The following is a 12,663-nucleotide window of genomic DNA, read 5'->3' on the forward strand; positions in this document are numbered from 1 at the left end:
TTTTGGGGTGTCATTTTACATATACCCATGCTGGGTGAGAGAAATATCTTGGCAAAAGACAACTTTTCCCATTTTTTTATACAAAGTTGGCATTTGACCAAGATATTTTTCTCACCCAGCATGGGTATATGTAAAATGACACCCCAAAACACATTGCCCAACTTCTCCTGAGTACGGCGATACCACATGTGTGACACTTTTTTGCAGCCTAGATGCGCAAAGGGGCCCAAATTCCTTTTAGGAGGGCATTTTTAGACATTTGGATCCCAGACTTCTTCTCACACTTTCGGGCCCCTAAAAAGCCAGGGCAGTATAAATACCCCACATGTGACCCCACTTTGGAAAGAAGACACCCCAAGGTATTCAATGAGGGGCCTGGCGAGTTCCTAGAATTTTTTTTTTTTTTGCATAAGTTAGCGGATATTGATTTTTTTTTGTTTTTTTCCTCACAAAGTCTCACTTTCCGCTAACTTAGGACAAAAATTTCAATCTTTCATGGACTCAATATGCCCCTCACGGAATACCTTGGGGTGTCTTCTTTCCGAAATGGGGTCACATGTGGGGTATTTATACTGCCCTGGCTTTTTAGGGGCCCTAAAGCGTGAGAAGAAGTCTGGAATATAAATGTCTAAAAATGTTTACGCATTTGGATTCCGTGAGGGGTATGGTGCGTCCATGGGAGATTTTATTTTTTGACACAAGTTAGTGGAATATGAGACTTTGTAAGAAAAAACAAAAACAAACAAAAAATTTCCGCTAACTTGTGCCAAAAAAAATGTCTGAATGGAGCCTTACCAGGGGGGGGGGGGGGGGGGGGGTGATCAATGACAGGGGGTGATCAATGACAGGGGGGTGATCAATGACAGGGGGGTGATCACCCATATAGACTCCCTGATCACCCCCCTGTCACTGATCACCCCCCCTGTAAGGCTCCATTCAGACATCCGCATGATTTTTTACGGATCCATGGATACATGTATCGGATCCACAGAACGCATGCGGACGTCTGAATGGAGCCTTACAGGGGGGTTATCAATGACAGGGGGTGATCAGGGTAATCAGGGTGATCACCCCCCTGTCACTGATCACCCCCCCTGTAAAGCTCCATTCAGACATCCGCATGATTTTTTACGGATCCATGGATACATGGATCGGATCCACAGAACGCATGCGGACGTCTGAATGGAGCCTTACAGGGGGGTTATCAATGACAGGGGGTGATCAGGGTAATCAGGGTGATCACCCCCCTGTCACTGATCACCCCCCCTGTAAGGCTCCATTCAGACATCCGCATGATTTTTTACGGATCCATGGATACATGGATCGGATCCACAAAACGCATGCGGACGTCTGAATGGAGCCTTACAGGGGGGTTATCAATGACAGGGGGTGATCAGGGTAATCAGGGTGATCACCCCCCTGTCACTGATCACCCCCCCTGTAAGGCTCCATTCAGACATCCGCATGTGTTTTGTGGATCCGATCCATGTATCCATGGATCCGTAAAAAATCATGCGGATGTCTGAATGGAGCCTTACAGGGGGGGTGATCAATGACAGGGGGTGATCAGGGAGTGTATATGGGTGATCACCCGCCTGTCATTGATCACCCCCCTGTCATTGATCACCCCCCTGTAAGGCTCCATTCAGACATCCGCATGATTTTTTACGGATCCATGGATCGGATGCACAAAACGCATGCTGACGTCTGAATGGAGCCTTACAGGGGGGTTATCAATGACAGGGGGTGATCAGGGTAATCAGGGTGATCACCCCCCTGTCACTGATCACCCCCCCTGTAAGGCTCCATTCAGACATCCGCATGATTTTTTACGGATCCATGGATCCATGGATCGGATCCACAAAACGCATGCGGACGTCTGAATGGAGCCTTACAGGGGGGTTATCAATGACAGGGGGTGATCAGGGTAATCAGGGTGATCACCCCCCTGTCACTGATCACCCCCCCTGTAAGGCTCCATTCAGACATCCGCATGATTTTTTACGGATCCATGGATACATGGATCGGATCCACAAAACGCATGCTGACGTCTGAATGGAGCCTTACAGGGGGGTTATCAATGACAGGGGGTGATCAGGGTAATCACCCCCCTGTCACTGATCACCCCCCCTGTAAGGCTCCATTCAGACATCCGCATGATTTTTTACGGATCCATGGATCGGATCCACAAAACGCATGCGGACGTCTGAATGGAGCCTTACAGGGGGGTTATCAATGACAGGGGGGTGATCAGGGAGTGTATATGGGTGATCACCCGCCTGTCATTGATCACCCCCTGTAAGGCTCCATTCAGACGTCCGCATGTGTTTTGCGGATCCGATCCATGTATCCATGGATCCGTAAAAATCATGCGGACGTCTGAATGGAGCCTTACAGGGAAGTGATCAATGACAGGGGGTGATCAGGGAGTGTATATGGGTGATCACCCGCCTGTCATTGATCACCCCCCTGTAAGGCTCCATTCAGACGTCCGTATGCTTTTTGCGGATCCGATCCATGTATCCGTGGATCCGTAAAAATCATACGGACGTCTGAACGGAGCCTGACAGGGGGGGTGATCAATGACAGGGCGGTGATCAATGACAGGGGGGTGATCAGGGAGTTTATATGGGGTGATCAGGGGTTTATAAGGGGTTAATAAGTGACGGGGGGGGGGGGGTGTAGTGTAGTGTTTGGTGCGACTGTACTGACCTACCTGAGTCCTCTGGTGGTCGATCCTAACAAAAGGGACCACCAGAGGACCAGGTAGGAGGTATATTAGACGCTGTTATGAAAACAGCGTCTAATATACCTGTTAGGGGTTAAAAAATTCGGATCTCCAGCCTGCCAGCGAGCGATCGCCGCTGGCAGGCTGGAGATCCACTCGCTTACCTTCCGTTCCTGTGAGCGCGCGCGCCTGTGTGCGCGCGTTCACAGGAAATCTCGGCTCACGCGAGATGACGCCAATCGGCGTTAGTGTGACCTGGCAGCGCCGCAGCATTGACGCCTTTCGGCGTTAGTGTGACGGCAGAAGGTTAATCCACTTGTTCGCACAGCCCGGCTTTTCTGTCTTCAGGACCTGGGTAAGGGACCTGTGATGGATCATATGATGGACCATGTGATGAGCACAGTGACATCACCACAGGTCCTTTTCAAATCAATATAATGCTATGTGACTCCCGGCAGCGATGGGAGGTCAGGCCGGGTGCTGCGATGCGGACACGCTGCGGGAGGAACGCTCGTCTGCAAGGGGCCTAAGGGTTCAGTCACACGTCCGCATAATGGGTCTGTATCCATTCCGCAATTTAGCGAAAGGGGTGTGGACCCATTCATTTTCAATGGGGCAGCAAAAGATGCTGAAAGCACCACCATGTGCTGTCTGCATTTGCACTTCTGTTCCGCGGCCCCACAAAAAAAATAGAGCATGTCCTATTCTTGTCCGCAGCAGCCACGGACAAGAATAGGCATTTCTATCATAGTGCCAGTCATGTGCGGTCTGCAAAATGCGGAATGCACATGGCCGGTGTCCGAGTTTTGCGAATACGCAATTTGTGGACCGCAAAACAGTTGCGGACATGTGAATGGACCCTTAAAGTCGGTGGTAGCGAAATCCATAACAGAATTCTTAGATAACCTGAGTCTTGTACGCCGAACTTGAAACACAAGTTCACTCAACACTAGTCGCAACGTTTTAGCTCATAGCTTGAAAAGAGACTCTGTGGATGAGCTGAAAACATTGCGACCAATCAGATTCCACCTTTCATTTTTCACAGCTTCATTGGAAAATAAAAGGAGGAATCAGATTGGTTGCTGAGGGCAAATAAGCCAGTTCTACTTTACACTAGTTTTGATAAATCTCCCCCACTGTGTACTTCTATGTGTACATGGCATTGTGTGTCGTCACACTGTACTAATCTGTGTGGGAAATGTGACCGCTCACTGTGCAGCCAATACTGTGTTCAGAAGAGAGTGCATGTAGTGACAGCTGTCAGTAATCAGATCTATATCCTGCTTATAACGCCTGGTTCTGACTGTAGATCGCTGCACTAATGTTACCAGCAGAAATATCTATTGTGTCTACAAATAATGGACCTTCTACAGAATGGAAAGTGAGAAATAAATCTACTGATTACAAGCCATCTGTATGTAAGTAGCTGCTAGCTGTGCTGTGTAACCGGTTGTGGGGGCGGGGCAGCAGAGCTGTGTTGTGTAACAGGATGTGGGGGGGGGGGGGCAGCAGAGCTGTGCAACAGGATGTGGGGGTGGGGCAGCAGAGCTGTGCAACAGGATGTGGGAGCGGGGCAGCAGAGCTGTGCTGTGTAAAAGGATGTGGGGACAGGGCAGCAGAGCTGTGCTGTGTAACCGGTTGTGGGGGCGGGGCAGCAGAGCTGTGTAACAGGATGTGGGGGCGTTGCAGTAGAGCTGTGCTGTGTAACAGGATGTGGGGGCGGGGCAGCAGAGCTGTGCTGTGTAACAGGATGTGGTGGCGGGGCAGCAGAGCTGTGCAACAGGATGTGGGGGCGGGGCAGCAGAGCTGTGCTGTGTAAAAGGATGTGGGGGCAGGGCAGCAGAGCTGTGCTGTGTAACCGGTTGTGGGGGCGGGGCAGCAGAGCTGTGTATCAGGATGTGGGGGCGGGGCAGCTGTGCTGTGTAACAGGATGTGGGGGCGGGGCAGCAGAGCTGTGCTTTGTAACAGGATGTGGGGGCGGGGCAGCAGAGCTGTGCTGTGTAACAGGATGTGGGGGCGGGGCAGCAGAGCTGTGCTGTGTAACAGGATGTGGGGTCGGGGCAGCAGAGCTGTGCTGTGTAACAGGATGTGGGGGCAGGGCAGCAGAGCTGTGCTGTGTAACAGGATGTGGGGGCGGGGCAGCAGAGCTGTGCTGTGTAACAGGATTTGGGGGCGGGGCAGCAGAGCTGTACTGTGTAACAGGATGTGGGGGCGGGGCAGCAGAGCTGTGCTGTGTAAGCGGTTGTGGGGGCGGGGCAGCAGAGCTGTGCAACAGGATGTGGGGGCAGGGCAGCAGAGCTGTGCTTTGTAACAGGATGTGGGGGCGGGGCAGCAGAGCTGTGCTGTGTAACAGGATGTGGGGGCGGGGCAGCAGAGCTGTGCTGTGTAACAGGATGTGGGGGCGGGGCAGCAGAGCTGTGCTGTGTAACAGGATGTGGGGGCAGGGCAGCAGAGCTGTGCTGTGTAACAGGATTTGGGGGCGGGGCAGCAGAGCTGTGCTGTGTAACAGGATTTGGGGGCGGGGCAGCAGAGCTGTACTGTGTAACAGGATGTGGGGGCGGGGCAGCAGAGCTGTGCTGTGTAAGCGGTTGTGGGGGCGGGGCAGCAGAGCTGTGCAACAGGATGTGGGGGCAGGGCAGCAGAGCTGTGCTGTGTAACAGGATGTGGGGGCGGGGCAGCAGAGCTGTGCTGTGTAACCGGTTGTGGGGGCGGGGCAGCAGAGCTGTGCAACAGGATGTGGGGGCAGGGCAGCAGAGCTGTGCTGTGTAAAAGGATATGGGGTGGGGCAGCAGAGCTGTACTGTGTAACAGGATGTGGGGGCGGGGCAGCAGAGCTGTGCTGTGTAACCGGTTGTGGGGGCGGGGCAGCAGAGCTGTGCAACAGGATGTGGGGGCAGGGCAGCAGAGCTGTGCTGTGTAAAAGGATATGGGGGTGGGGCAGCAGAACTGTGCTGGTGCATGTGAAGTCCATAGGAACGCCCACAGATTCTAACAGGAGAAGACGCACTGAGAAAAACTCACATCAGAGCATTTCTGAGCGCATGTGAAGCAAAGCCGATACCAGTAAACTAACAAGTGCAATTTTATTATGTGCTGCATTACGGTGAGATATGGGGTTATTGATTTTTAGTGCACAAAGGTGTCCATAGCCTTTAAAGGGGTTGTCCAAGTTATATTTATTGATGACCTATCCTCAGGATAGGTCATCAATATCAGATCGGAGGGGGTCCGACACCCGGCACCCCCTCCGATCAGCTGTTTGAAGAGAAGGCATGGTGCCAGTGCTGCCTCCTCTTCACTGTTTACCTTCTAGCCGTTGCATCTGCAGTGGTGAGCAGGTGTAATTACACCCAAGCTGTCCCATTCATTTCAACAGGAAGGCTTGGGTGTAATTACACCTGCTCACCACTGCAGATGCAAGGGCTAGAAGGTAAACAGTGAAGAGGAGGCAGCGCTGACACCGTGCGAGTCTCCTCTTCAAACAGCTGATCGGAGGGGGTGCCGGGTGTCGGACCCCCTCCGATCTGATATTGATGACCTATCCTGGGGATAGGTCATCAATAAATATGACTTGGACAACCCCTTTAAGGGTCTTGGGATGCAGCAAAACAATAAAAAAATAAAATTGTACAAAAGTAGCAAAACAATTTGTAGTTGCTATTGCTGTAATCGTACTGACCCAGAGAGTAACATTATCATGCTATTTATGCCGAAAAATGAACATTGCAAAATTTATAACGGCACCTGCAAAACCTGTCCCGCAAAAAACAAGCCCTCATATGACTACAAAGACGGAAAAATTAAAAAGTTATAGTGTCTTGGAAGGTGATGAAGGAAAAATGAAATGGCTACATAGATGGAAAAATAAAAAAGTTGCTCCTGGAAGGCAAAAAAGGGAAAAGGTTGTGTGCGGTATTGCAGCTCAGCTCCATTAACCTCAAAAAAGCTGAGATACAACACATTCAATCTTCATATAAAACTAGAAATAATGTATATCAGGGGAAAAAAAACTCACCAAGTTCCTGTTGAAGTTCATAGTTGTTGACTTCATTGTATCGTACTGGCATGTCATGCCCTCCCAGCACAGGAGGAATCCAGCACTGCGGCAGTTCACCTGCCTGCAGATATGAAGAATACGTCACCACACTAACATGACATGAATTACTAGCATATGGAACAGGAAACAAAGAATTTTAGAAAAACAAAGAAACATTTTTTACATTATTCACATGCAAAATAATAAAAAAAAACTATAAAATTTAACAACAGCAGTGCAAAAAGACATACAAAACAGACACTAATTGTTGGAAATAATCGTTTAGTGCAACAATAGGACTGCCATGTGCTGTCCGATTTTTTGGGCAGTCCCATTGAAACAAATAGATCCATGCACAATCTGCAAAAAATGCAAAAAGGCGGATTTACGCTGCCCGATAATCGGCAACTAACGTTCCTGTGAACACTTGTTCCCGACAATCTGACCATCTAAATGTGCCGCCGATCACCGGAAGAACAAGTGAAACGCTTGTTGATCGGGTGATCCTGTCGTTCGTGCAGTCTAAACAGCGATCTGCTGCCCAGAAACAATGCAGCTGTATGAGGATGAGCGATCGTTCTCATACTGTGGAGGAGATTGCTGCATGTAAATACTGTGGTCTCCTTCACTCTGTGACATTTGGATCATAAAAAGGGAATTTATCAAGACATGAAGTCCAAAATGTTTCTCTGGAGCGCCCCGGGAGCCGCACGGATGGTAAGTATACTGCTCCCCCGCTCCCCACTACACTTTACCATGGCTGCCAGGACTTTAGCGTCCCGGCAGCCATGGTAACCATTGGGAAAAAGCTAAACGTCGGATCCGGCAATGCGCCAAAACGACGTTTAGCTTAAGGCCGGATCAATGCCTTTCAATGGGCATTCATTCCGGATCCGGCCTTGCGGCAAGTGTTCAGGATTTTTGGCCGGAGCAAAAAGCGCAGCATGCTGCAGTATTTTCTCCGGCCAAAAATGTTCCGTTCCGGAACTGAAGACATCCTGATGCATCCTGAACGGATTTCTCTCCATTCAGAATGCATTAGGATAAAACTGATCAGGATTCTTCCGGCATAGAGCCCCGACGACGGAACTGTATTCCGGAAGACAAGAACGCAAGTGTGAAAGAGTCCTTATTGCAATATTTCACAAACTGTAAAGTTTTAACAGTGTTAAAAAAAACCTGTGGTAGCATTTCTAGACAAACGCGTGCCATTTGATAAGTTTGGCGCAAAGTATTCCAACACAGAATACTGCAAAAATGTCTTCAAATATTCCCCTGATGAAAACTTCCTCCCTTACCCAGTGTGGATAGATGCTTGTGGTGGATTCTTTACTTTGGCTTATAGATTTCACAGGTGTCCGTCTCAGGCAGGAACAGTCCTGAAATGACAAGAGACTATCAGAGAGCACCGCGTACACCTATCCTCCTATACAAGGTACACATACTACGACTATTGTCTCAGACTGTAAGGCTACATTCAGATGGTGCAGACGAGCTGCGGTTAAAGAGGAGATGTCACCATGTGGTTGGTCCTACTTACTGTATGCTGTCAATCACTGATTAGGACCGCCCATATGACTCATGCATAGAAAGAGCAGAGGTTTAAAGGGGTTGTCTGGGTTCAGAGCTGAACCCGGACATATCCCCTACTCAGCCCCTCTGACATGAGCATCAGAGCATTTCATGCTCCGATGTTCTTCTTTGCCCTGCGCAATTTAAAAAAGGCTTTTTCTGGAGATCCGGTGACATACTGGGCTCTCCATGGGTATGCTAGGTGGAGGCTTCCACCCTAAAGTAAGCCAGGTGACGTCACTGGCACTGATGGGAGGGCTGTAGCGCTGCCCTAGCCTGCAAAAAGGCTAAGGCGGCGCTAAAGCCTGCCCATTAGTGCCGGTGACATCACCAGGCTGACTGCTAGGTGGAAGCCTCTGCCTAGCGGTGTAAAAATGTAAACAAACAGCCCTTGTCCTGCGTGATATGAGAGGGGCTGCCTGGGTGAAAAAGGGGGGATATGTCCGGGTACAGCTCTGAACCTGGACAACCCCTTTAACTGAATAAATGACAAGTTTTGCTGAATAATTTCCTATAAAACTGGGTAATTCTTTCAAAGGAAATGTGTCACCAACATTATTTTCTGCCAGTTAAAACCAGATAGCGACACATATATCCTTTTTCTAATCTGTTTTTATTTTCTGATTACAGACTTTTTTATTCTATTTCCTGAACATGATCATGGGGGCGGCCATCTTGCCTGAGCTGTTCTTAACAGCATTTAGAGATATGCTTTACAGCAGCTACACATGCCATAGACACAATGGACAGGAGGGGATCCCATTGACTTTTCGAGGCATCCTCTGTGCCCTGTGCAGGGGGTCAGGGAGAGCTGATAAGCTTTGACAATCATCTATTGTAAATGATAGATCATGTGTTATCTGTGTATATAGGTGATATGCAGGGTCCTAGCTAAAGGCTCATGGGCCCTGGTGCAAGAGCTCAGCTTGGGTCCCCCCTTCCCTCAGTACTTTGTGACCAAGGGCAGAGAAGCACCTTCATATTGCCTGAGGCCAAAATTGAAACAGCATCCCCCCCTCCCCTCCATTTTGACCTAACCCCTTCCCTCCAGCCAGAGGTGCAACTTCCCCAGCATGCACTTTCTATAATACTGGTGTCTTCTTATGCACCACAAGGGCCTTTGGGCCCCTCAGGCTCATGGGCCCGGTAGCGACTGCTACCTCTGCACCCCCTATAGCTACACCCCTGGTGATAGGTGTTGTTCAAATCCTGCCTGTAATGATAGGCAGATAACTGTAGTAAAGTGATCTGTAGAGGCCAAGAAGTGGTGTATTTTATTAGGCTTTGTTTTGTTTTGAATATCGATTGATAACCACCAAATTTAAAAATATGTTTAACATAAAAATTTTATTTGAAGAACAGGTCATTCATTATCTGATGAGTCCTTCCCCCTTAATTCCATTTCTGTTCTAAGTTTAAAAACTAAACATATCAATGACTTCACATCCATCATTACTGAACTTACCAGACAAGACATTGAATAAACTTAGTGAGCGGCGGCTTTTTCATGAGTCCATCCAAGGTCCTAAATAGAAAAGGCAGATTCAATACACAATACAGGCAGAAATCATCCGCAGGGGAGATGTTCCCTGCGGGCAGAGATTTAAGTGGCTATTTAGTGATGTGTGTAATGTTGATGCTCTAGTTTTTTATTTCTTGCAGAGATTGTACAGGAAACACGGGGAAGGACAGTGACATAACAGGTTATAGTAGGAGACAATATTACCAGCTATTTCCATACAGAACAGGTGGCAGCTCAGAGGTTTACAATCCATTTTGCCTCGTTGGATGTATAGTTTATATCTATACTTTTATATATCGATCCTTCTTATGAGCACTTCTAGGAATTCATTCATTGTAAAAAATTGCAGACAAGGGCACATTGATTCTTGTTAAAGGGGTTTTCCAGGATTTTGGTACTGATGACCTATCCTCAGGATAGGTCATCAGCATCTGACCGGTGGGGGTCCGACACCCGCCGATCAGCTGTTTGAGAAGGCAACGGTACTCCTGTGAGAGCCTCGGCCTTCTCTGTACATTGTATAGCAGCTGTGCTTGGTATTGCACTGGGGCTGAGGGGGATAACAAGCCGCTATTCAATGCAGTCAACACAGGAGCGCCACTGCCTTCTCAAACAGCTGATCGGCTGGGGCCTGGGCGTCGGACCCACCGATCAGATACCGATGACCTATCCTGAGGATAAGTCATCAGTACCAAAATCCTGGAAAACCCCTTTAACAAGAATCAATGTACAATTTTTAATAATGAATGAATTCCTAGAAGTGCTCATAAGAAGGATCGATATATAAAAGTATAGCTATAAACTATACATCCAACGAGGCAAAACGGATTGTAAACCTCTGAGCTGCCACCCGTTCTGTATGGAAATAGCCGGTAATATTGTCTCCTACAATAACCTGTTATGATTTATTAAAAAAAATGTTAAAAACAATATTTTGTTCAGTGAAGAACAGTCTCACAGCTAAAGACATGAGCAGTCTGTCCAGCGGGTCTCACCCCCCACCCATCAGACATGCAATAAAACGTAGCGTCGGCTCACGGTCTCTAAAGACTGACTGTCTCTGATGGAAACGCCCTTAATAAAAAGCACACATGACGCTCCTCAGAGCGCTGGTGGAGGACAAATCTCTAGGTTTTTGTGATGACCACTATTTTTACCCTCTTGACTTTATGTGGCTGGTGCAATCACATTTATGGTATCTACCACGGTCTTACTCCGGTGTGTCAGTATTCACCGATCTTGTTGCATTACATTTGGACTTTAAATACTCTCTAATTATAGTCTGTCTTACTCTGTCCTTTTCATATCCACATATCATTGTAATTGCACGGAATCGTGCCGGTCATGCTCTCCGCCTACAAACTGGTTTTAATGTCTTTTCATCATACACGTTTTATGCTGTATAGTTTGTACGCTGAAAAAGATTTCGGTAAAGCATTCCTTTTGTGGTTACTGCACTGTTTCTTTCTTAGTTTGATTATTAGTGTCATTATAAACTGCTGTCTTGGAAATTCTATTCATTAGAAGCCCCTGTGTGCCCAATTCATGTTTTCCTAAGCCTATGACCAGACCATCAGAGCTGTCATTCTGTCCAATCCTCCACCTCCTATTCTAATGAGACGACCCCACAGATCATCTCCCCCCTGCACAGCAAAACAATATTGTGCAATTCATGTTTAATGGCATTAGTGCTATAGGAAGAGTCCCCCCTCCCCCTTCTGATGGAAGAGTCCTCCTTTAACCACTATGGCCAGTCTGTGTGCTGCCCTACTAGAGACTACTACCGTGCCTGGTGGAGCTGCACAGGGGACAGAAGCCAGTGCGCTATCTCCGCCGTATATTTGTATTGCTCCTTGCCTCTCAGCATTAGAAGGAAATTCCTTATGTCACAACTTCCTGTGTTGCTGACCTGATCTGGACTTCTCTATCGCCTAGGGAGACACCATCCAGCCCATAGAACTCGGCTACACGCTGTCCAATCCGGTGCAACTCCGACGCTGACGTCATCACAATGCGCCGGGCGTACAAGGTGTTCCTTCTCTTGCCAGTACCTGCCAGGAAACCTCAGCATTGCGCCGACTCCTCTCCCTAATATCACCCTGTATTCTAGACAGGACATAGTCATTACCTCGGCAGGCTAATTACTTGTGTTTCTCCTATTATTTTCCTATAAAGTAGGCCGACTCTGGCTCTGTTTGCCCGTAACAAATATGGAGGCTCGAGCTTCCGGCGTTTTCCTTTTTTGAACTGCTGCGGTATGGGCATGTGTTCTCTGCGGTGAATTGATTGACAGCTGAGGACGGTGCGAGTCTATTGGACGAGCAGAACGTGACATCGGTAGTGCTGTCTCCTTGGAGAGCTGGAGGAAGGCCCGCCCTCTGGAGCAGCAAGGAGGGGACCGGAGCCCGGGAGCAGCCGGTAGGTCGGTGCTGGGTCCCGGTGTGTGGGGGCGGGGAGGCCTGTAGGCTGATGTTCAGTTCATACCGATAGCCCTGTGTATAGCCAATGTATAGTCACGTGATTGGGATCATTCCTATACCATCATGTGGTTGGTTTGCTTTGTCACCTCTGTCCCCCTCAGGCATGGTGAGGCCATTGATGTGCCCTCAGATCCCTGCTCTTTACCTCTCATCACTGACCATGACCTTGATTACATGGTAATTGTAATGACCTGGATCTGGCGATAGTGATCAATACCCCCTGAGCGGAGAGATGGCGCCATTACTTTATTCCTGGTCACTGTGGTTGATGTAATAGACATCCGCCGGGTTAATAAGGACTATGACAGCCATATATAGACTGTGAC

General features: G+C 48.6%; 2 protein-coding genes across 5 annotated transcripts in view; one reads left to right on the plus strand and one right to left on the minus strand.

Moving 5' to 3' along the window:
- The window catches only part of STRADB (STE20 related adaptor beta), a 40,854-nt gene extending 29,010 nt beyond the window's left edge, over positions 1-11,844 (minus strand). The window contains exons 1-4 of one of the 2 annotated variants that reach the window (XM_044304148.1): positions 11,767-11,844; positions 9,801-9,860; positions 8,062-8,142; positions 6,743-6,845 (exon numbers count right to left, since the gene is read on the minus strand). In XM_044304148.1, coding sequence (XP_044160083.1) covers positions 6,743-6,845; positions 8,062-8,142; positions 9,801-9,812 — 196 coding nt within the window. In that variant the 5' untranslated portion in view covers positions 9,813-9,860; positions 11,767-11,844. Of the gene's footprint in view, positions 1-6,742; positions 6,846-8,061; positions 8,143-9,800; positions 9,861-11,641; positions 11,710-11,766 lie in introns of those variants that run through there. The other variant, XM_044304149.1, reaches the window with a different exon arrangement.
- A 289-nt stretch (positions 11,845-12,133) lies between these two features.
- Positions 12,134-12,663, plus strand: part of TRAK2 (trafficking kinesin protein 2) — a 71,944-nt gene continuing 71,414 nt past the window's right edge. For all 3 annotated transcript variants that reach the window (XM_044305030.1, XM_044305032.1, XM_044305033.1), the window contains exon 1: positions 12,134-12,275. The gene's annotated coding sequence lies outside the window, so the exon portion shown is untranslated. The remainder of the gene's footprint in view (positions 12,276-12,663) is intronic.

This window comes from Bufo gargarizans, chromosome 8 (genome assembly GCF_014858855.1).
Source record: "Bufo gargarizans isolate SCDJY-AF-19 chromosome 8, ASM1485885v1, whole genome shotgun sequence".
Classification (NCBI taxonomy): domain Eukaryota; kingdom Metazoa; phylum Chordata; class Amphibia; order Anura; family Bufonidae; genus Bufo; species Bufo gargarizans.